This window comes from Osmerus eperlanus, chromosome 11, assembly GCF_963692335.1.
Source record: "Osmerus eperlanus chromosome 11, fOsmEpe2.1, whole genome shotgun sequence".
NCBI classification, from domain to species: domain Eukaryota; kingdom Metazoa; phylum Chordata; class Actinopteri; order Osmeriformes; family Osmeridae; genus Osmerus; species Osmerus eperlanus.
In genome coordinates this window covers 16,289,046-16,313,114 of record NC_085028.1, presented here as the reverse complement: position 1 = coordinate 16,313,114, position 24,069 = coordinate 16,289,046, and the positions used below count along the sequence as shown (strand labels likewise).

The 24,069-nt window shown below is 50.5% G+C and overlaps 2 protein-coding genes across 5 annotated transcripts in view; both read right to left on the bottom strand.

The window, feature by feature from the left end:
• Nucleotides 1-631: 631 nt before the first annotated feature.
• On the bottom strand, nucleotides 632-10,566 carry ccnl1a (cyclin L1a). 4 transcript variants are annotated; one of them, XM_062472958.1, is made up of 11 exons: nucleotides 9,992-10,527; nucleotides 9,442-9,516; nucleotides 9,045-9,154; nucleotides 6,780-6,900; nucleotides 6,004-6,068; nucleotides 3,913-4,012; nucleotides 3,691-3,795; nucleotides 3,441-3,582; nucleotides 3,067-3,178; nucleotides 1,345-1,443; nucleotides 632-1,237 (listed from the first exon to the last, which is right to left on the bottom strand). In XM_062472958.1, the coding sequence occupies exons 1-11, from the start codon at nucleotides 10,229-10,231 to the stop codon at nucleotides 778-780; spliced, it is 1,629 nt and encodes a 542-aa protein (XP_062328942.1). In that variant the 5' UTR covers nucleotides 10,232-10,527; the 3' UTR covers nucleotides 632-777. The 4 variants fall into 4 exon arrangements, 3 of the variants coding, with proteins under 3 accessions (XP_062328942.1, XP_062328944.1, XP_062328943.1); XR_009931603.1 differs by lacking the exons at nucleotides 632-1,237; nucleotides 1,345-1,443; nucleotides 3,067-3,178; nucleotides 3,441-3,582 and adding an exon at nucleotides 5,764-5,777 and having other exon boundaries at nucleotides 3,762-3,795; nucleotides 9,992-10,562; XM_062472960.1 differs by lacking the exons at nucleotides 632-1,237; nucleotides 1,345-1,443; nucleotides 3,067-3,178; ... (1 more) ...; nucleotides 3,691-3,795; nucleotides 3,913-4,012 and adding exons at nucleotides 4,093-5,318; nucleotides 5,764-5,777 and having other exon boundaries at nucleotides 9,992-10,566.
• An 859-nt stretch (nucleotides 10,567-11,425) lies between these two features.
• Nucleotides 11,426-24,069, bottom strand: part of lekr1 (leucine, glutamate and lysine rich 1) — a 24,512-nt gene continuing 11,868 nt past the window's right edge. The window contains exons 4-6 of the mRNA XM_062472971.1: nucleotides 21,398-21,562; nucleotides 19,614-19,817; nucleotides 11,426-14,089 (exon numbers count right to left, since the gene is read on the bottom strand). Coding sequence (XP_062328955.1) covers nucleotides 13,640-14,089; nucleotides 19,614-19,817; nucleotides 21,398-21,562 — 819 coding nt within the window. The 3' untranslated portion in view covers nucleotides 11,426-13,639. The remainder of the gene's footprint in view (nucleotides 14,090-19,613; nucleotides 19,818-21,397; nucleotides 21,563-24,069) is intronic.

Genomic DNA, 24,069 nt, shown 5'->3' with positions numbered 1-24,069 from the left:
CACACTTGTCCAAATCATAGATCTAACAAACACAACCCATGTAAGCTGTCTGCCATAGTCTATTTTGTGCAAAAAGTCATGATGTCGTTCCTGAATGATCCTTTTATTGTTGTACATACATACTCATTCCTTCTTCCACTGAGTAGGGCTTTTATAAATCAAAGCGTTCACAATACGTCAGCAGTTTACACCATCTTTACACTGTAAATGTCATTTCCATAGTCCATAACTTGCTTAATAACTAAAAAAAGGTTTTGGGGAAAAAAGGGGTTTGGAGGGAGGTGTTTGCAGAGGAGGAAGAGGCAGAAATCAAAGCTGAATGAAGGAGGCCGCTGCAGACCAGGACGGGAAACGGTCCAGGAGGCCCCAGAGCTGAGCTCCTCTGGGCCGCGTCGTCCCCCTGGTCAGAGAAGCCCCAGGAGGAGTCATCGTCAGGGCCCAGCCTCCTCTCTCCAGGCCTCCTCTCTCCAGGCCTCCTCTCTCCAGGCCTCCTCTCTCCAGGCCTCCTCTCTCCAGGCCTCCTCTCTCCAGGCCTCCTCTCTCCAGGCCTCCTCTCTCCAGGCCTCCTCTCTCCAGGCCTCCTCTCTCCAGGCCTCCTCTCTCCAGGCCTCCTCTCTCCAGGCCTCCTCTCTCCAGGCCTCCTCTCTCCAGGCATCCTCTCTCCAGGCATCCTCTCTCCAGGCCTCCTCTCTCCAGGCCTCCTCTCTCCAGGCCTCCTCTCTCCAGGCCTCCTCTCTCCAGGCCTCCTCTCTCCAGGCCTCCTCTCTCCAGGCCGTCTCAGCGGCGGTGCCGTCCGTGCCCTGAGTGGCCGCTGCTGCTGTGGTGCTTGCTCTTGTGAGCGCGCTCCCTCTCTCTCTCCCGCTCGTACGACCGGGACCTGTCCCTCCGCTCGCCCCCGCGGTGGTGGTGGTGGCCTCCGCCCCTCTCGTGCTTGTGTTTCTTGGAGGAGGAGAGGTCCGACGAGCTGCGCTCCCTTTCCCTCTCCCGTTCCCTCTCTCCCTTGAAGGGCGAGCGCGACCGCGAGCGAGACCGCGAGCGCTTCCTCTTGTGGGCCCCGCCACTGTTGCTGCGGCGACCCGGCGGCTTGGGTTCGCTGTTGCCGTGGTGACTGGGCTTCGGCTTGAGGTGGGGTAGCAGCGGCGAGGGCGGGTGTCGCCGTGGCGACGGGCTGCGGCTGTGGGAACGGGAGCGAGAGCGGGAGCTGTAGGTGCCCGAGCGACTGCGTCTGCTGTTGTAACTACGGGGGGAGGAGGGGGGGAGAGGGAGGGGGGTCAGACAGGCCTACACCCAACTACATCAACTCCCAATAACCCCCAGGTTAAAGATGCAGGAAAGGTGTCTTACTGTCTGCGGGGAGAGCGGGAACGCGAGTGAGAGCGTGTTCTGGACCGGGAGCCACTCCCACTCCTGCTGTTCCTGCCAATCCTGGCCTCCTTCCTCATCCTGAGAGACGGGGGCAGAGAAGAGACGTTACACTCAGAGGAGATGAGCTTCACAAGGGCTCTGGCCTAGAGGGAGTATGAAGTAACTGTGCAGTGGTGTGTGTGTGCAGTGGTGTGTGTGTGCAGTGGTGTGTGTGTGCAGTGGTGTGTGTGTGCAGTGGTGTGTGTGTGCAGTGGTGTGTGTGTGCAGTGGTGTGTGTGTGCAGTGGTGTGTGTGTGCAGTGGTGTGTGTGCAGTAGTGTGTGTGTGCAGTAGTGTGTGTGTGTGCAGTAGTGTGTGTGTGCAGTGGTGTGTGTGCAGTAGTGTGTGTGTGCAGTGGTGTGTGTGTGCAGTAGTGTGTGTGTGCAGTAGTGTGTGTGTGCAGTGGTGTGTGTGTGCAGTGGTGTGTGTGCAGTGGTGTGTGTGTGCAGTTGGGTGTGTGTGTGCAGTAGTGTGTGTGTGCAGTGGTGTGTGTGCAGTAGTGTGTGTGTGCAGTGGTGTGTGTGTGTGCAGTAGTGTGTGTGTGCAGTGGTGTGTGTGTGCAGTGGTGTGTGTGTGTGCAGTGGTGTGTGTGCAGTAGTGTGTGTGTGCAGTGGTGTGTGTGCAGTAGTGTGTGTGTGCAGTGGTGTGTGTGCAGTAGTGTGTGTGTGCAGTGGTGTGTGTGCAGCAGTGTGTGTGCAGTAGTGTGTGTGTGCAGTGGTGTGTGTGCAGTAGTGTGTGTGTGCAGTAGTGTGTGTGTGCAGTAGTGTGTGTGTGCAGTGGTGTGTGTGTGCAGTGGTGTGTGTGCAGTAGTGTGTGTGTGCAGTAGTGTGTGTGCAGTAGTGTGTGTGTGCAGCGGTGTGTGTGCAGTAGTGTGTGTGTGCAGTGGTGTGTGTGCAGTAGTGTGTGTGTGCAGCAGTGTGTGTGCAGCAGTGTGTGTGTGTGTGTGCAGCAGTGTGTGTGCAGTAGTGTGTGCAGTGGTGTGTGTGCAGTAGTGTGTGTGTGTGCAGTAGTGTGTGTGTGCAGTGGTGTGTGTGCAGTAGTGTGTGTGTGTGTGCAGTAGTGTGCAGTAGTGTGCGTGTGTATGTGCAGTAGTGTGTGTGCAGTAGTGTGTGTGTGCAGTGGTGTGTGTGTGTGCAGCAGTGTGTGTGCAGTAGTGTGTGTGTGCAGCAGTGTGTGTGTGTGTGTGCAGTAGTGTGTGTGCAGTAGTGTGTGTGTGCAGCAGTGTGTGTGTGTGTGTGTGTGCAGTAGTGTGTGTGCAGTAGTGTGTGTGTGTGCAGCAGTGTGTGTGTGTGCAGTAGTGTGTGTGTGTGTGCAGCAGTGTGTGTGCAGCAGTGTGTGTGCAGTAGTGTGTGTGTGTGTGCAGCAGTGTGTGCATGTGTGCAGCAGTGTGTGTGCAGTAGTGTGTGTGTGTGTGTGTGTGTGTGTGCAGTAGTGTGTGTGTGCAGCAGTGGTGTGTGTGTGTGTGTGTGTGCAGCAGTGTGTGTGTGTGCAGCAGTGTGTGTGTGTGCAGCAGTGTGTGTGTGTGTGTGTGTGCAGCAGTGTGTGTGCAGTAGTGTGTGTGTGCAGCAGTGTGTGTGTGTGTGTGCAGCAGTGTGTGTGCAGCAGTGTGTGTGTGTGTGTGCAGTAGTGTGTGTGTGCAGCAGTGTGTGTGTGTGTGTCTCACCCGTTGTGTGGGCTCTTGGAGCCCTGCGCTCGGTTGTCCGGCTCCTTCTTGACAGGTTTCAGGTTCTGGGGGTTTGGGGACTTCTCCTCTGACTTCACAACATTAGGAGAACCTGGGAGAACACAAACACACACACACGAGTTATCCTCTGTTAGTAGACCAAGCTGCAGTCCAATCTACTGATCGAGGAAGGCAATGGTTATAACAGGAAGTAGGTGTGTACTGACGCATACTGTCATACATGTGGTCAATGTAACTTTGGAATATCTCTCTACTGCCATTCATGGCCAGCTCTCCTTGAGAAAGGGATTATGTCTCTACAGGTTTTCCTTGTTAAATGAAGGTTGAATGAAGAATAAAAGGTTGCCCCTCACAAGGTTTGGAGCCAGGGGAGAAGCCCCCCAGGGCAGACAGCGCGGGGGTCCCGTCAGGATTCAGCCCCTTGGCCTTCAGCTTGGCCTCCTGCAGAAACATCTTCCTCCTCTCCACCTCCTTCTCCAGATGATCGTAGTTAGGCTGAGGAGACAGGGAAGATGCTCTTGCATTCATGGACCCCAAAAAGGAAACAGTATGGTGGAACATGTGGCTTAGTGCGGACAGTGTGTGTGTGTGTGTGTGTTTTACCTTCTTCCTGGTGTAGAGTTTGAGGGTGGTTAGGCAGATCTCCTTGATCTCCTCGTCAGTGGCTCCGAACAGCAGATACCAGGGAGGTCTGGAGGGCAGGGGCATCTAGAGAGGAGGATAGCAAGATAAAATACTAGTTTGATCTCCACTTGTATCTACAAACAGTGAGAGAGGTGAAGGGGCAAGAGGTGGAGTGGAAGAGAGGAGAGCTACACCAGCCACCTGCAGGGCTCTGGCAGCGAGGAAGATGCAGGCACAGGCGATGGTCTCAGCTTGGAACCTCACAAACACGTTGGTCCTCAGGCTGTCGTTCATGTAGTTCCTACGACACACAGGAGACACATACAGAAAACATGGCACCTTCGCCCCCACACTCACCCCTCTGTCCACCAACCCCCACAACATCACAGCCCAGCCCTGATCCACAGCTGTGGTCACCAAGCCCGCCCAGGACCAAAGGGGAGAGCCCTAGGCTTGAGGCAGGCTTTTCTGACAGTCCCAGGCCTTACCAACCTGCCCTTACGCCCACCCTATACAGCCTGGCTCTCAGGCTGGGTGTGTGGGAGGGATGGTGGAGCTGGGCTGGAGCAAAAGCCTGCTGCAAGCCACAGCTGTGTCCAAGGCCGGGCTGGAGAGCGCAAGCTTCAGGGGAGCAACACTGCAGTAGAACCATAACACAGAAACAGGAACGGAGACTCTAGGTTAACTTTGTCCTCTCTCTCTCTCTCTCTCTGGTGCCTCCATGTAGTTTGGGAGTCGTCCATGCACAACAGATGAGAAGCACTTCCAGTGGACTGGGCCCTGTGTCGGGGGGCTGTACCACAGAGACATCTTACCATACCGTGGACTACATCCAGGCCTGCTCCACCCATAGTTTACACACCGAACATGTAGATAATGTCACATGCCTACAACTGCACATGCAGACATACTGGGGAGGGGGGGGTAAGTGGGTATGGGTAAATGCTGTGACTGGATGGTTGGACAGTCATTCCATGTCTGGGGCAGAGGGTACGTGCAGGAGTGGACAGCTCAGACTGGTGCTATGGAATGAAATACTAAACTACTGAGAGTAAAAGCTCCGCTCAGTTGGTTTTCACACTAAGTGTGATCGGGTAGCTGCCAGCACTATGGCGACTAGATGGGAGATACACGCGAGGCTGTGAGTGTCGACTGCCACAGCGATCGTTGTAAGCATCTATGCCCCGGCAGGAACATACATGTCGCAGAGGGACACAGGCAGATGAGGTGGTAACAGCTTCCGGTGCACCCCCCCCCCCCCCCCCAAAACGCCAACTTATCCCGAGTCAAACATAACAAGGCAGACAACAAATAACCCTAGACACTGACTCCACTTGTCAATCTTATTCCACGTCCGCTCCCTGCGTGTCAGAAGACCCCAGTGTGTGTGCCCCGACGATATCTAAAAGACAAAAAAAAAAAACTTCTGGAACCTTCCGGCTCTACTAAAGCGTCCGAGGCAGCACACCCGGGGGTCTCTCCCAGGCTGGGTAGGAAGCACCTGGGCCCTGAGCTGAGCTGGCTCTACAGAGACAGGACAGTGGATACAGATAGGCTGCAGGGTGACTGGAGACAGGTCCTGAGCTGGATGATCCTGGAACGCTCGTCTGGAGACCACGGCAGAGGGGACAGGATACAGGTCAACAGGTCACTTACAACTACTGCATTACACATACCCAGAAAAACGGTTACATCTAAAATAGATATATGTATGCATGTACTTCACTTCAAACTTCAGGTAAACTTAACTAAAAAAAAAAAAAAAAAAAGTAGAATGCAGTTGTATTAAAATCTAAACTACCAGAAAAAAAGTCTTTAAACTGGTAACCTTGGAAGCAAACCAACAAAAACAAAATACAAATCCTTTTGACACCCCCAAGAGAAAACATGATGATGTTGGCAGTTGGAAAGGCCCGCCCCCTTCAGTGATCTCGCCACAGAGCTCTCACTGGGATTGGCTGTCTGGAGAAGGGCAGCCAACCAATGGGGGGGAGCTTCCTGAGGTCATGTGGTTGGAGGAGGCAGAGTTCAGAGGTTCTTTATGAGACTTACCAGCATGGACTACCCTTTAATCAAAGAGTAGAGAGAAAGGACAAAGTTAAACTGAGTTCCCCCAGGCACCAGAAGAACCAAAGACCTTTATTTTGAAAAGTCATGTTAGGACTGAGGCGCAAAAGTTGGAAGAAACAAACTGATCCATCAGAGAGTTAGGTGAAGGATTACAAAGGGTGGGGGGAATTGGGGACATGAGGTGGGGTGATGGGGGTTAGTGCTGCAGTAGTAGGAACTTACCAGGCGGTCTGGACCAACGTTTGGTTCTTCTCACATTCCAGGACTTGAAGGTACATGACGATGATCTGTAACGACACAGTGACACGTTATGGAAAACCTGTCAGACGGGCCAAGCGGCGAGGACACACTGATCTAGACTGAGCCGGGGGGGGGGATAAGAACGTTCTAGAACACGAGCAGCGCGGCTGCTTCCTGTCTGTGACAGTTTCACACTTGCTGTTGGTAATGCTACACATGGATGTCCTGGTGACTAATGAATCTGTGTTTAGAACAGTGCTGTGCGCTGATGAGATGGTGTACGGGTGCAGTGAGGGAGCGAGGTGAGGGTGGAGGAGGAGCGAGGTGAGGGTGGAGGAGGAGCGAGGTGAGGGTGGAGGAGGAGCGAGGTGAGGGTGGAGGAGGAACGAGGTGAAGGTGGAGGAGGAGCGAGGTGACTGTGGAGGAGCGAGGTGAGGGTGGAGGAGGAGCGAGGTGACGGTGGAGGAGCGAGGTGACGGTGGAGGAGGAGCGAGGTGAGGGTGGAGGAGGAGCGAGGTGAGGGTGGAGGAGGAGCGAGGTGAGGGTGCAGTGAGGGAGCGAGGTTGAGGGTGCAGTGAGGGAGCGAGTTGAGGGTGGAGGAGGAGCGAGTTGAGGGTGGAGGAGGAGCGAGGTGAGGGTGGAGGAACGAGGTGAGGGTGGAGGAGGAGCGAGGTGAGGGTGGAGGAGGAGCGAGGTGAGGGTGGAGGAGGAGCGAGGTGAGGGTGGAGGAGGAGCGAGGTGAGGAACAGGACACTCACCTTGTGAGGATGTTTAACGTGCACGCAGAAGCCCAGCTCCTTCAGGATCCGCCGTTCAGCTTTGATCACTTGGTTTTTGGTATTTATGTAGTTCTGATCAAGAATCAATGAACTTGCACTCCTAGTTCGCAAAAGAATTAAAATAACAAACAAAATTGGATGTTTCTCCCCCCACTTAAAATAACATACGAGGAAACAAGGAAAGTGCCCTTCTGATGACTCCTGTTCCTTCCAACCAACTAAAGCACCGGGTCCAGCAGGTTTGAATGGTGTCTGGGGGGGAGGAGGAGGGGGGGGGGTTGACTTCTGACGTGTCAGTCGGAGCTTTGGGTGTCACTGGACCAGGTCAGCCTCAATCACCACGTTTCACAGGTTTCACAAGAATATCAACACACTACACACCTCAACAAAAATGAAAGCACATCTTTCAGTTGTTGCATCACAGTCAATAACGGTAACTAATATACACCTACACCTCCTACATTCAGAAAGGAAATCATAAAATTGTGCACTCTGACGTGTCCAGAAATATCTATGTAGGCAACAGTTAAGGCAACAAGGTCAAACTGCAAGAAAAACTGCTTAAAAAACAGATTCATGCACAAAAGCCTGTGTTATATGGTGTAGTATGTCTTAATCCTCCAGAACACACTAGAATGTTCTAGAACACAAACAGTACAGCTGCTTCCTGTCTGTGAGTCACACTAGCCAGAACATTGCTGTTGGTAGTGTTTCACTCTCCTCCAAGGTCATTTATACCTCATGTTGTGCTTCAAATAGCGTTGTGCCTTCTTGAAACTGACCAATAGGCCATAACTAGATGCTTGTGTTAAGTCCCATGGTGAATAAAGCTCATTATTTTGTTGGACAGGGTGCTAATGCATCTGAAGTCATATCACAAGAACTTAAATAGACTAATGGCTGGTGAACACCATACATTTCTGATGTTTTTTAAGTTCCAAACACTACTTAAAGAAATTCTTAAGAGCAACTAAAGATGCAAAATAATGAATAACTTAAATATATCTATATAATATATATATTTTCAAAAGCAGATCGAAAATGAAATAGACTAACTAAAACAGACTAACTAATGAACTTTGCATTTTCTCAAAATAATGATCATTGTATGACTACAAAAGACAGCTCAAACAAGACGAACATGTTGTCTAATGTACGCTTTAAAGTCATTAATGATCATTTCAATACAAGAAACTTCAAAACTCTGATAGCCTTAAGATATTTACTGGCAATTCCCTTGCTATTTTAAGTAATCCAAACTTAACCATTTTCCACTGGTGGCCTTAAACTTTAAGCATATGTCCCCAACCAAAGACAGTTTATCCTATTTAAAATATATGAAGTGTTCCGATGCTAACAATTCCAATAATCTTAAAACACAGAAACCTACAGACATGTCACCAAGAGCAGACGAGGAGTGCTGATATTTCTGTGAAAGCCATGAATGAAATTCGGTGAATGAGGAGGTCCTGAATATTGATTTGTGCATATAGTAGTCAAGACTACATTACCCAGGGTGCACCCAAGGCTTATACTGAGACTCAGGAGTCCCCAGGGAGCCCTGAGGGGCCTAGGACCTGCGGCCAACCTGTCATCCCCGATCCCAGGGCCCCGCGGTGACTCAAGACCACGGGCGACTCCAACAGGAGGGAGGGGGGTGGGGGGGGAGCGACACCTCATGGTTGTCATGCCGACTGCTTCATCTCTACGTACCATTCCACATCACCCAGGGTTTGGTAAATGTAGCTGGTCGCTGTTAGTTGGTTGCAAGGGAAAAGAGAACCCAAGTTAATACCACAGTTTCCCAGTTGGAAGTGAACAGATGTCTTCTAGGTCTAGGCTCTGGTCTGTAGACCACAGGCACACTAGCAAAACACTGGTGTGCCTGGACTTGTATTGTTAAATTTAGGCCAAAAATGTTTAGGTTGTTAATGTTTCGACTTCACTCATATCTACTTGATTATGTAGATAGCAGTGAATACATGGCAACTACCATTGATCAGTGTAGAGGAAACTGAAAAGTTTTGAAATGGTTTAGAGTACATGGTTCAACAGAAGGGCACTTTCACATCAAGAGCATATCAACATCAAACAGGTCAATTACTAAACAAGGAAATGTAACCAATTTACTAATGTGACTAGATGGAATAAATTTTACAACATGAAGATTGTCCAACAAAGACTTGAATCATTAAAATACAAAGATCACATTATTTTGTGATAATTTTCAATGTTGACATTTACCTTTTGCCTCTGATTTGTCGCAGGTGGTGAAACACATTGATAACGTCTCTGATTCGTCTTGGGGCTTCTTCGATCTTGGAGGCCAAATTGACACAGGCCATGGCAACAATCTGTCAAAACACAATAAAAGGATGTGGAAATATTTAAAGCAGTTGTGACTTTGATACAACACAAACAACATGCGGTAGACGTTTTGTCCGTTAAACTTCTATACATACTAAGTGGGATTATGTGACATGCAATACATACGGCATACGTCATTGTACCTAGTTAGTTACAGTAAACCTCAACATGGCGGCCGCAGTAAACGTTTTTGTTACGACAAGCCCAGTATGAATCAGCTGGATAGCACTAGCTAGTTCAAACTACAAGTGACAGTTGCATTGAGAGTACATACCTCGAAGCTGTGTTTTACGAACGACTTGGAGTAGAAAAACCGATGAAAGAGAACTTGCCCGGTAGCCATAGCCACCTGTAAGTAAAAAGAGGAATACACAAATGAACCTTACACTTAACGTAGTATCGCAAGTATTACACAATAGACATCCGCCATTTTGTTTAGCTACAAGCTAGCAACAAGGCTATCTGCTGGATAGCAAATAAAATGGGTTTCAGACCCATGTAATTAAATGGTCAAATAATAATAGAAAACTGTCATCCACTGATCAAGTTAGCTAGCAAAAAAATGCACCTTTGAGATATATTTAGGTCCGTATGCGAACAAACACGCCAGCTAGCTACCCATAACCGTCAATTCGCTTCTCGTTAGCACTAGTATAGCTACATGAGGCCTAGCGATTAGGCCTTGTTCTGCGTACATTCAGCGTGACTGCTAGCTAATAATAACGTTAGCTAATTATACAGCACAGGTAGCTCAGGGTCTCGGCTCAGCGTCTGACATTATATTGTGCAAATATTTGATATTTATGTTCATTCTACGTGTTTACCTGGGGCAGACGGAGAAGAATACCAGCCGACTGAATCAGCTCGCATCCCAGGATTCGAAGGTCGGTCTCGATGTGCAGGTCGAGTCCATCGGACATTGACGGGGTCGGCGAAAGCCTTTCCTCTGGTATAAGTGAATTGTCGATAGTAAGGTAAACTTCAGAATACACTCTGTCGCCGATAAGAATTCCATCGTTATTCGTAGACGTGTTGGAAACAGCGGAGAGAGGACCTGCGGCCATGTTCGCCCTGAATGCACACAAACACTACAGCGCGGCCGGGAAAACCTTAACGAACGGTGAACCACCGAGGGAGATTGACGTCAGCGCACTGACGAATAACTACTGGTGTACATTCGCAGCTCCTCAGATTGACTGCGTATGAAGAAATAGCTCTACAGCAGGCGTTTGAATAAAACATTTCAACAATTATAACGTGCATATCATTTCTAATTTCTAAATACATTCCTACAAAATAAATGAAAAGTACCAAAAGTCTATTTAAAATAGCAGTTTGTCATAATTTGATTGGTCTTGTCTGAATATTGCAATTGCTGTGTACAGTATGTTCCCACGTAAGTTTTTTTTCACTAAGTTTCAACACAAACAACACGAAGGCTTTGGTCTCGAGGTGTGGCAGAACGGAAGTTCCAACAACGCTGTTTACGGGAAACCTGAGATTTTTCTCCGGACGTAAATCAATCCGCTGGTAACAGACCAGTGACTATTATAGGTCACGTCGTCAACAATTAAAATACCAGGCGAACTGTCAAAGGTGGTACACTGTACCAGGTAGGCTACAGATAAGGTATAGCGCATTTCCTCAGCCCGTATGTACAGTCTGTTCATATCCAAAATAACCAACTGAAATAACATATTCTTTTAAATGTAGCCTACTTTAAAATGTATATGGGTAGATCCGTAGGCTGTAGGCATAGCTAACTTATTGTTGTCCGACTTTCATATAACTTCTCAGTAAAAAAAATATCCCAGAGAAACCAGTAGCCTACACATTTCTTTTTTCCATTTACTGTAAAGTTCATCAATCCTGATTTGGATGTTAGAACCTTGCAGTACCCCACGACACCCACAGGGGTGAGGTATAGTTCCACTGTTGGAAGACTGTTCCTGAACTATCCTCATCCAACCTGCTAGCACGTGGGCTGGAAAACGTTGATGATTGTGTTGTGGCAACCGTGAGTACAGTGACCTTGGATAGAACGTGCAACAACCGGACGTTGCACAGCTGTGTGTTTTTGGTAAGCTCTACTAAGGTAACCTAGGCTACATTTGACTCATTTACCAATTAAGACATTACAAGAAATAAACAGCCCCATAGCATAAATGCAACATTATACATACAATTACAAGCATCAAACACTTACTAAAGTCAAAGTAGCTGTAGGGATGTGTGGGTATACGCATTGGTTAAGGGGGTGGTGCGTGCATATACATAAGCACCATTTTATAGATGCACGGCATTGAGCTGCTAAACTGAGGCGTCATTGTCCGTGTCACTAACCTGCATCTACACCAACACCTTTTGCCCACACACGTACGCCGTCACCACGGATACGAGAATACTGAGCATTCTTTCTTTGGTTTCCGGGACAACACTAATTACGGGTGTGGGCGGTCTCACGGGACGGAAGAATTCCGTTGCGGCCATAAAGACTCCCTATGACGAACAGGGGGTTACTTATACACACACATTCCCGTGTGTACGTTCTGTGTCACACAGATTCCCAGAAGGCACGGGTGCATGCCTGTTATTCTGTGGTAATTATTCTGTACATGATGTGATCTCTCCTAGTGGATACCTGCCTGTGCGCTAGGGTGAGGGAACATTCAGAAAATACACTAACATAATAGGTCACACTTCATAATAGCCATGTTAATAGATGTGTTTAGGGATTTACGATGGTCCGTTTGGGCGGAAACACTGGTGGCCTTTTACACTGCGGCACTCTCCATCACCTGGACTGAGACTGTCATCACACACACACACACAGACCCAGGGGCTTATTAGAAGGGTACAACGAAAGGGAAACATTTAAGGGATAGAGAGTGGGTGAGAAAGAGATTTGAAGGAGAGAGCGTACGGTGAAAGAGGCATTTAAAAGAGAGGTCAGGTTCTGTGTTTATGACTTTCTGGCTGGTGTTGAAAGACCAGCAACCTTCAAAGCTCGAGGAGGAGGAAGTGGAGGTCACGGTATCAGGAAGTCAGACAGGAGGCTGTTGAGAGGATGAAAGGAGAGGTCAAAGGTCGAGAGTGCATCTGGAAGGAGTGTGAGCTCGCCATACCACACACACACACACACAGATGTACACAATTAGAATCTTGCCCTTGGGCCTACATGTCAATGGATGTGTAACAAGTAGGGAGGCAGGGTGGATATTTCACAGATGTATGCCAACTGCGTGCATATGTGACAGGGCAGAAAAATGTCAGAGGAGACAATACAAATATCGTGGGACAGAAATAGCACACCTACGCAAAATCCTGTCGACGTGGTAACGCTCCAAGCCCCAGTGGTAGACAACGCCTGTGCGTATGCTGATGCCAGTGTGGTCGAATTAATAGTCAAAATAATGATCAAAAGATTTTCATTGAATCTTTAATCGATCAAAACAGCTCGGAAAACGCCTTGTCATCCTCAGAATTGTTCATCATAGTTGAGAGACTGGAAATGGACACTAGCATTCATGGGTGTCGATCATTGTGGTTTTAAACAAGTAAATGGCAGCAAACCATAAGCACATAGTGTGTGTCCTTGTGTGTATGTGAGACAGAGAGATGTATAGAGAGAGAGAAGGGGGGAGGGGTCAGACAAAAAGCTTTCCATGTGTGCCAGTAACCACGGAAATGAGTTCCATGCCACGCACACTCTTCCCTATTCTGCGACCGTGCCAACTTATCCCAAACGGAGAGGAGGGAGGGAGGGAGATGGAAAGACCTTGCATGGAGTGAATGATGTCAATAACACAAGATCAAAAGAGAAAGCTCAGTGTGTGTGTGTTTGCGTGTGTGTGTTTGTGTGTGTGTGTATACGTGTGAAAGAGTTCTTGGCTTGGTATGTCTCCACGGGTGGCAGGGGATGTGCTGTCGTGCCCCCCCCCTCCCCTCTCCTCTGACGGAGTGTGTGTGTCAGCAAGGGTGTGTGAGAAACGGTGTGTGAGGAAGCAGGTGCGTGACAGCTAAGTGAAGTGAGGTTGTTTGTGTGTGAGAAAACGTGAGCGTTCAGGAGGAAGGCTGTGTCTAGGGAGGGACATTGTGTGTGAGCATCGTTGCCTGGATGTGTCTGTGTGTTTTGTTTGTAAACAGCATTGTGCCGCATGTCCTGTAGCACTTCTTTGTCCACCTGCCGCTGTGCGTGCAGATTCTGGATCCGATGTGTCTCCTGTGTGCGTGTGTGTGTGTGTCTGTGTGTGACTGTGTGTGTCTGTGTGTGTCTGTGTGTGTGTGTCTGTGTGTGTGTGTGACTGTGTGTGTGTGACTGTGTGTGTCTGTGTGTGACTGTGTGTGTCTGTGTGTGTCTGTGTGTGTGTGTGACTGTGTGTGTGTGACTGTGTGTGTCTGTGTGTGACTGTGTGTGTCTGTGTGTGTCTGTGTGTGTGTGTGTGTGTGTGTGTGTGTGTGTGTGAGAGAGCCTACTTCCTCCCCATCACTAGCTTGACCTTTTCCTTGACCTCGTTCACAGCACCAGCACTTAGTCTGGGCAGCATCCCCCCTCCCCCTCTACTTGCCCCCCTCTCCTCCTCTCTCCCCCCACTGCCATGCCAGGATGCCACACTCCTCCCCCCACCTCCCCCCTCCCTCCCCCATCCCCCCCTGTCTCGCCCAACCCGGGTCGTGAGAGGGGGGGAGGGTCTAAGAGTGTTTGGGGGAGCCTGTGGGGAGCGGGCGAGCTGGAGACGGGGGAGAGAGGGGTCCATGTTCAGGTGGGGGGGTGTGTCCTGGGAGAGCGAGGGGTTGGAAAGTCCCAGGGGGGCGATGGGGGCTCGCAGCCCCAGGAGCTGCGCCTTAGCCTGGGTAAGAGTAGCGGTGAGCTCCCCTCTCTCCTCACACTCCCTTCTCACTGTCTCCTGCAGGAACGCCACCTAGAGAGGGTGTGAAACATGATGACATTAATCACTATAAAAAACGAAACAAGTTTTCCTCCGCCGTGATTGGACAGAGCTGGAGTTGTGTGGTCGTGGAGGTCCATGCGAGAGGATCTGCTTCGGGGTCACGGTTACAGAGACATGAGTCACATGACCTGCAGAATGTGGCTAACAAGAGGCTCTGTGGTCAGACAGACAGAGAGAGAGAGAGAGAGAGAGAGAGAGAGAGCTTGCGGTTGTGTAGATCCTGTCTGTGACCGCGGTCAGGGAGACCGCGGTCACAGACAGAGGAACAGGACCGCAGCAGGACGGTCACAAAGGCCCAGAGGAGGAGACACGAAGAGAGAGGCAGAGATGATAAACCAGAAATAATTGGAAAATGGGGGAATATAAGTGGTCTGGCTGATAGACCAGGACAAACGGACAGAGAGAAAGATACATTTGAATGGGAGAGAGGTTGAGAGAAAGACAGAGAGGGAGGGAGAGAGGTTGAGAGAAAGACAGAGAGGGAGGGAGAGAGAGGATGAGAGAAAGACAGAGAGGGAGGGAGAGAGAGGTTGAGAGAAAGACAGAGAGGGAGGGAGAGAGAGGTTGAGAGAAAGACAGAGAGGGAGGGAGAGAGAGGTTGAGAGAAAGACAGAGGGGGAGGGAGAGAGAGGTTGAGAGAAAGACAGAGAGGGAGGGAGAGAGGCAGCTTTTTGTGTGAAAGTGCAAATGCGTTGTTTATACACACAAGTCGAGGGTTGAGTCAGTGTGCTGTGCGACTGCAATGCTTTCAGCACACATGTGTGTGTGTGTGTAATCAGTGCCATGGGCTCTCTTTCCAGGTCGGTCTGTTCCATACCACTGAAGATCAACTCTGGGGTGTGTGTGAGAGAGAAACAGGGCCTAATTTAACACACTCCAGGGTGAAAAGCTGCCTCCCTTTTACATACACACACACACCATTACAGTTGACAGACTAAGGGTATCAGGGACTGTGGTGTGGTGTGTGTGTGTGTCGTGCAGAGCAGAGATGGGCCAGACTGTCTTCATTACTGTCTGGCGGGATCATCTGTACACTAGCCATCCACACACTTGCTCTGACTGGGGCCCTGTGTGAGGGGCTCTCCCTACAGGAGACACAGGGAACTGCATGCAATGACCATAGACTGACCACAGTCTGTACACTATGACAGGGTGTCTGTCTGTCTGTCTGTGTCTTTGTGTGTGCCCATATCTGGTCATGCTTAGACCCCAGATGATGAATAACTGTATGAGTATGTAAGCCTTGTGGTTGGTGTGTGTGTTGTGTGTGTGTGGTGTGTGTGTGGCGTGTGTGTGGTGTGGCGTGTGTGTGGCGTGTGTGTGGCGTGTGTGTGGTGTGTGTGTGGGGTGTGTGTGGGGTGTGTGTGGTGTGTGTGTGGCGTGTGTGTGGCGTGTGTGTGGTGTGTGTGTGGCGTGTGTGTGGGGTGTGTGTGGCGTGTGTGTGGCGTGTGTGTGGGGTGTGTGTGGGGTGTGTGTGGTGTGTGTGTGGCGTGTGTGTGGGGTGTGTGTGGCGTGTGTGTGGCGTGTGTGTGGCGTGTGTGTGGCGTGTGTGTGGGGTGTGTGTGGCGTGTGTGTGGCGTGTGTGTGGCGTGTGTGTGGCGTGTGTGGCGTGTGTGTGGCGTGTGTGTGGGGTGTGTGTGGCGTGTGTGTGGCGTGTGTGTTGTGTGTGTGTGGGGTGTGTGTGGCGTGTGTGTTGTGTGTGTGTGGCGTGTGTGTGGGGTGTGTGTGGCGTGTGTGTGGTGTGTGTGGCGTGTGTGTGGCGTGTGTGTGGCGTGTGTGTGGGGTGTGTGTGGCGTGTGTGTGGCGTGTGTGTGGCGTGTGTGTTGTGTGTGTGTGGCGTGTGTGTGGGGTGTGTGTGGCGTGTGTGTGGGGTGTGTGTGGCGTGTGTGTGGCGTGTGTGTGGTGTGTGTGTGGTGTGTGTGTGGTGTGTGTGTTGTGTGTGTGTGGCGTGTGTGTGGGGTGTGTGTGGCGTGTGTGTGGGGTGTGTGTGGGGTGTGTGTGGCGTGTGTGTGGGGTGTGTGTGGGGTGTGTGTGGGGTGTGTGTGGCGTGTGTGTGGGGTGTGTGTGGGGTGTGTGTGTGGGGTGTGTGTGGGGTGTGTGTGGGGTGTGTGTGGGGTGTGTGTGGTGTGTGTGTGGCGTGTGTGTCAGGCAGATCCAGTGGCTCTCCTGGCAGCAGACACACACATCATCTGGGGCTGCCAGTCAGAGTCAGGCTTACAGGGTATTACATGGAAATCACACGCATCTCGCCCCTGGTTTTAATCACTGCACTTAAAACCACATCACACTGCCATCACACACATGTACACACACACAATGTACACACACACATTCACACACAAATGAACAAACAGACATATGTGTTGACAGGTGGCCCACTCTCTCTCTCACACACACACTAACATGCACTTTTCCTACACCTTGCGGCCATGACCGTTGGTGAGAGGTGAAAGGTCGAGTTTTAAGCTATTTCCCCAAGACAGGGTGACCTTTTAATACCTGTCTAGCCTGCTCCGTGTTCAGCAGAGCAAAAGAGCACATTGAGAGAGAGAGGGAGAGAGAGAGAGAGAAAGGGAGACAGAGATAGGGAGCCGAGAGAGCGAGAGAGCGGGAGAGAGATGGAAAGAGAGAGGGAGAAATGGAGAGAGAGAATTAAGAACAGAGACAAAAACAAGATGTGTGGGGGTGGGACAGAGAGACAGCAGAGAGGAGAAAAGAAAGATAGTTAGAGAGAGTGGTTAGAGATAAGAACATGTGAAAAGAGGATAGAGATTTGGACACAAGCGCTGTCTGGTGGCTGTAAGGGGCTAGTTGGACAAGCGCTGTCTGGTGGCTGTAAGGGGCTAGTTGGACAAGCGCTGTCTGGTGTCTGTAAGGGGCTAGTTGGACAAGTGCTGTCTAGTGTCTGTATGGGGCTAGTTGGACAAGCGCTGTCTGGTGGCTGTAATGGGCTAGTTGGACAAGCGCTGTCTGGTGGCTGTAAGGGGCTATTTGGACAAGCGCTGTCTGGTGTCTGTAAGGGGCTAGTTGGACAAGCGCTGTCTGGTGGCTGTAAGGGGCTAGTTGGACAAGCGCTGTCTGGTGGCTGTAAGGGGCTAGTTGGACAAGCGCTGTCTGGTGGCTGTAAGAGGCTATTTGGACAAGCGCTGTCTGGTGTCTGTAAGGGGCTAGTTGGACAAGCGCTGTCTGGTGTCTGTAAGGGGCTAGTTGGACAAGCGCTGTCTGGTGTCTGTAAGGGGCTAGTTGGACAAGCGCTGTCTGGTGTCTGTAAGGGGCTAGTTGGACAAGCGCTGTCTGGTGTCTGTAATGGGCTAGTTGGACAAGCGCTGTCTGGTGTCTGTAATGGGCTAGTTGGACAAGCGCTGTCTGGTGGCTGTAAGGGGCTAGTTGGACAAGTGCTGTCTGGTGGCTGTAAGGGGCTAGTTGGACAAGCGCTGTCTGGTGGCTGTAAGGGGCTAGTTGGACAAGCGCTGTCTGGTGTCTGTAAGGGGCTAGTTGGACAAGCGCTGTCTGGTGTCTGTAAGGGGCTAGTTGGACAAGCGCTGTCTGGTGTCTGTAAGGGGCTAGTTGGACAAGCGCTGTCTGGTGTCTGTAATGGGCTAGTTGGACAAGCGCTGTCTGGTGTCTGTAATGGGCTAGTTGGACAAGCGCTGTCTGGTGGCTGTAAGGGGCTAGTTGGACAAGTGCTGTCTGGTGGCTGTAAGGGGCTAGTTGGACAAGCGCTGTCTGGTGGCTGTAAGGGGCTAGTTGAGGAAGTTGTGAAGCGCTGTGTGTTTCCACATCAGCCCATGTTTCACACAAGGAGGATCAGATTAGCAAACTGAGGAAAATCACCCTCACACTGGGAAACATGGCGCACACACACACACACTCTTTTGTCATACATTTCACCATAGACCAAATGTTGTGTTTAGATGAAATCATTTTTGGGTTTGAGCTTCCAAGTTACTATGTAAGTCAGTTGCAACATGTGTGTGTGAGCGTTTGTGTGAGCGTGTGAGTGTGTGTGTACGTGTGAGTGTGGGTGTGTGCGTGTGTGTACGTAGCTGCAAGAGCAACACCAATCTAAGGCAGTTGTTCTTACAAAGTCGCTTTGATATTTCAATGGTATCTTAGCAACAGAGGGGTCATGAAAAATCCCAAGGTCATGTGATCAAAGAGCTCATTATCACTCTCTTCTAATGATCTGTCAACACCACACACACACACGCACACACACACACGCACACACACACGCCCGCACACCCACACGCCCGCACACCCACACGCACACACACGCCCACACATGCCCTCGAGTGCACACACAGAATCAATACATCTATTCGGGGTGCCAGGAGAGTGGCTCTGAGTGAAAGCGGCGAGAGAGAGACAGACAAAGAAACGGAGAAAGAGTGAGAGAAAGGGTGAAGGTCGCTATGACAGAGTCTGCAGGCCGGGCCGCCCCCTCAAAAGGTATTGATTTTATCTTACATTCAGATCTAAATGGACTCTAATGTTCTGTAAAGCTCCTATGAAAGACACGGCACAAAAAAGACCATTGGGCCGTTTGACATAGCTGACAAGGACCCCGGAGAGACCAGACCAGAGAGACCAGACCAGAGAGACCAGACCAGAGAGACCAGACCAGAGAGACGAGGCTGTCTGACATAAAGGAGTCTGTCACCTGTGACTGGCAGGAGGACACCGTGACCCTGTGGATCAACCTGACTGGCCAGACCCCCCCATCCAGGAGCTCCACAGGGGGGTAGAGGGAGGGAGGGGTGGAGGGGTGGAGGGAGAGGGCGAGGAGTGCAGAGAGAGAGCAAAAACCGGGCAGCTACGGAGGGAGGGAAGGAGAGAAGGGAGCGAGAGAGGGGAGAGAAAGGGAGGGGAGATTGTGAGTGTGTGAGTGTGTGTGTGCTTGCGTGTTCCTAGGAGGCTTAGACAGTTGGGTTGTGAGGAGAGGAGGTTGAGGTCAAAGTAGGTCTGTTTGTGTGTGTGTGTATGTGCGCGCATGTGTGTGTGCATGTGTGTGTGTGCGTGCGTGTCCATGCCAGAAACAGACAGCTGAGGAGTGCCGTGACTGCAGCCTCAGACTGCCCCCCCCGGGACATGAGCCTGCGTGTCAACATACACACGCTCACTCACACACCCTCACACACACACACAGTGGCTCTGTTTATCTCCTCTCCCTGTCTCTCTCACACAACCTCATTCCTCCCGACACACCCCTCGCTCCCTCCTACTCCTCTCTCCCAAACCAGCCCTCTCTCTCTCTCTCTCTCTCTCTCTCTCTCTCTCTCTCTCTCTCTCTCTCTCTCTCTCTCTCTCTCTCTCTCTCTCTCTCTCTCTCTCTCTCTCTCTCTCTCTCTCTCTCTCTCTCTCTCTCTCTCTCTCTCTCTCTCTCTCTCTCCCCTACTCTTCTCTCCTTTGTTCTCGTCCCGTCTCTCATCTCTTTCCTGTCATTCTTTCCCCACCTCTCTTCTCTCCCTTTCCCTCTCTCCTCTCCTCTCACCTCCTCCAGTAGTTCAGAGTTCCTCTCCCTCAGTAGCAGCAGTTGAGCTCTGGACTGGCTCTGCTCTAGCGCTGCCTGCTGCTGGGAGTCCTGCAGGGCCTGACGTAGCTCCTCCCCCCGGGCCCGCCTCTCCTGGTGTAGCTCCTCCCCCAGACGAGAGGCGGCGTTGCCTAGGCGCTGAGACTCCTCCTCCAACTGTTCCAACTGGGGATCACACACACACACGCTCAGACCGTTAGATCAGACAGGAAATCCCAGGGGGAGCCAATGGTCTGCAGTGTGCTGCACATGCTGTCATATTTAAAAACGCATTTCAGAATCTGAAACAACTAAAACATTATCTACATGTAACTGGGTTTATTTTATTTGCAGGCACTCGAAATAAAGTCTGATTTTATATGTTGTTGCAGATTCTTTTGTCTCATTGTCTTGCCCTCCTTTCTACACTGATCTACAGAACTCTCGTTTGTCTGAATCTCTGTGTGTGCTGTGTGTGTGTGTGTGTGTGTGTGTGGTGTACCCTATCCCAGCCTAGGGCCCACGGAGGCAGAAGCCCTCAGCATCACTTCTGGATCAGTGAAGCCGCCACCCTCCATCTCCCTTCTACCAGTGACTACCACACACACGCACGCACACACACACACACACACACACACACACACACACACACACACACACACACACAGGCAGGCAGCTATTACACCCAGGAACAAAGAGAGAGTCGTGGCCTGAAATTCCTGGAGGGCAGGCAGACACAGGGAGGGCAGACACAGGGAGGACAGACACAGGGAGGGCAGGCAGACACAGGGAGGGCAGGCAGACACAGGGAGGGCAGACACAGGGAGGGCAGACACAGGGAGGGCAGACACAGGGAGGGCAGACAGACACAGGGAGGGCAGACACAGGGAGGGCAGACACAGGGAGGGCAGACACAGGGAGGGCAGACAGACACAGGGAGGGCAGACAGACACAGGGAGGGCAGACAGACACAGGGAGGGCAGACACAGGGAGGACAGACAGACACAGGGAGGGCAGACAGACACAGGGAGGGCAGACAGACACAGGGAGGGCAGACAGACACAGGGAGGGCAGACACAGGGAGGGCAGACAGACACAGGGAGGGCAGACAGACACAGGGAGGGCAGACACAGGGAGGACAGACAGACACAGGGAGGGCAGACAGACACAGGGAGGACAGACAGACACAGGGAGGGCAGACAGACACAGGGAGGGCAGACAGACACAGGGAGGGCAGACAGACACAGGGAGGGCAGACACAGGGAGGACAGACAGACACAGGGAGGGCAGACAGACACAGGGAGGGCAGACACAGGGAGGGCAGACACAGGGAGGGCAGACAGACACAGGGAGGGCAGACAGACACAGGGAGGGCAGACAGACACAGGGAGGGCAGACAGACACAGGGAGGACAGACAGACACAGGGAGGGCAGACACAGGGAGGGCAGACACAGGGAGGGCAGACAGACACAGGGAGGGCAGACAGACACAGGGAGGGCAGACAGACACAGGGAGGGCAGACAGACACAGGGAGGGCAGACAGACACAGGGAGGGCAGACAGACACAGGGAGGGCAGACAGACACAGGGAGGGCATGCAGACAGAAAATCAAGTGATGCAGATGGACAGAGTGGTGGTGAATTTAATTGGAAGGGGTGTTTGGGTTGGATAGAGAGAAAGAAAGAAAGACAAAACAAGATACTCACCATGTTGATACGTACCTCGACGTGTGTGTCTGTCTTTGTGTGTGTTTGTGTGTGTGTACCTTTCTCTGCAGCTGTTGGTTCTGTTTCCGGTACTGCTGCATCAGTAACTGGTTCTTCTCCTTATCAATCACCAGCTCAAGCTCCGCCTCCATCCGAAGCTCCGCCTCCCGCTCCCTCAGATGCACGGCATTCTGGGTAGCTGTCTCCTCAAGCGCTGCGTCCAGCTATGGGAAGTAACCAAGTACAAATACTTACTTACTGTACTCAAGTAGATTCTGTACTCTATTGTACTCTGCTCTGCTTTACTCTACTCAGTTTTAGGCCTATCTGTTCTCCTCTCCTTTCCTTTCACTGTGTGTGAAAATTATTTTTTCACATTTATAAAAAAAAAAAAAAATCTAAATAAAAAATTGCTAAAAAAGTTGTAAAAAAATATTTTCAAAAAAAGGTTTGGAAAGAGTTGTGAAAGTTTTTTTGTTGCATGTTTTCACAAATCATTCATGACTACTTGATGAGGACTATACTAGACTGTACTCTATTGTACTCTACTCTGGTGTGTTTAATCTACTCTGTTTTAGGATTTTCTATTCTCCTCACCCATGGCCATATATGAAGGACATATTTGAAATTGTTGGCGTCAAAAAGGATTCCTGGCGAATGCGCTGCGTGTCTATAGTGTCTTTATGTATTCATATGATGTGAGGTCCAACAGGTAGTAGTGATGGATACTTTTTACTTAAGTATATGTCAGAGCCCACACTTCTTTACTTTAATTTGAGTGAAAAAGTGTAGTCAGTACTTTTTACCAGAGTATTTTTAAACATGAGTATGATGTTTAAAGATGTCTGTACTTTTTCCATCTCTGCACACCACACACACATACATGTGGTTCAAACACATGCTTACATGCATACACACACACCCTCACATACATTTACATTTAGTCATTTAGCAGACACTCTTATCCAGAGCGACTTACAGTAAGTACAGGGACATTCCCCCGAGGCAAGTAGGGTGAAGTGCCTAAGGACACAGCGTCAGTTGGCGTGACCGGGAATCTAACTGGCAACCTTCGGATTACTAGCCCGATTCTCTCACCGCTCAGCCACCTGACTCCCTCATACAAATATGTTCCAGTGCTTACAGTACCAACACAACATTGGGTACTGGTGTGTTTTGGGCGAGCCAAGCTGGCAGTCAGTCCTGTATTGTACTGCTGGAGACATTAAACACTGGGCCTGTTAGGAAAAACAATGGTGGAACTGATGGCGTGTCGTGTATTTTTAGTCAGGCTTGGCCAAGGCCACCATGTTTCCCAACAGGCAGGGAGAGATCACACACTGCGTGTGAGGGCAGTAGGGGTGTGTGTGTGTGTTGTGTGTTTGTGTGTATATGGCTGGCGTGTGAAAACGTGTGTACATGAGTTGAGCACATAGTACTTGTGGTTTGTTTCTAAATTATAATGTGTATGTGTGTGTGTATATGTGTGAGTGAGTGTATTTGCGTCAACAACAGACAGATAACCCGCTTCCCTTTACTCGGGTTAGTGTCTCTGAGAGGAGCAGGGGTGTGGCATGTGTGTGTGCGTGTGTGTGTGTGACAGTGAGACCACTTCCTTCGCCATGGGTTTGAGTCTGTTTGAGGGTCAGGAAACCAGAGGAACCAGATTGCTTGTGAGCGTGTTGTGTGTTAAAAGCATGTCTGTGTGTGTGTGTGTGTGTGTGTGCAACCCTGTGTGTGTGTGTGTGTGTGTGTGTCTCTGAGAACTGAAGGACACCCTTCCCATTTACTTCTGCCGTGCAAGGCTTCAGAGGAAAAGAGACCCCACACAGAAACCTAATAAAAAACACATTTCTTTGGGTGTGTGAGAGCCTGTGCGTGTGTGTGCGTGCGTGTGTGTGTATATGTGCTGGAGTATGAGACAGACTTTACAGCACCATCCCAACCTCCTCAGGGCTGGATCGCCCGGCCCCTCCCTGTATAATGACAATGGTTTGGGCCACATCCCAATCCCTTTCAGAAGCCTACTTTTCTAGCCTCCTTTTTTACATCACCACTAATGTGAAAGGACAAGGAAAACAGCCCCAGAAGGGTCTAATGTGTTACTACATTCTCATGGAAGGTTTAAAGAATAGAATGCTATGTAGGAATGCTAGGTATGTTGAAGGAGATAAGGAGACTAGGTTAGGACGCGACTGCAGGTATGCTGAAGGAGATAAGGAGGCTAGGTTAGGACCCTACTGCAGGTAGGCTGAAGGAGATAAGGAGGCTAGGTTAGGACACTACTGCAGGTAGGCTTAAGGAGATAAGGAGGCTAGGTTAGGACGCGACTGCAGGTAGGTTGAAGGAGATAAGGAGGCTAGGTTAGGACACTACTGCAGGTAGGCTGAAGGAGATAAGGAGGCTAGGTTAGGACACTACTGCAGGTAGGTTGAAGGAGATAAGGAGGCTAGGTTAGGACACTACTGCAGGTAGGCTGAAGGAGATAAGGAGGCTAGGTTAGGACGCGACTGCAGGTAGGCTGAAGGAGATAAGGAGGCTAGGTTAGGACACTACTGCAGGTAGGCTGAAGGAGATAAGGAGGCTAGGTTAGGACACTACTGCAGGTAGGCTTAAGGAGATAAGGAGGCTAGGTTAGGACGCGACTGCAGGTAGGTTGAAGGAGATAAGGAGGCTAGGTTAGGACACTACTGCAGGTAGGCTGAAGGAGATAAGGAGGCTAGGTTAGGAC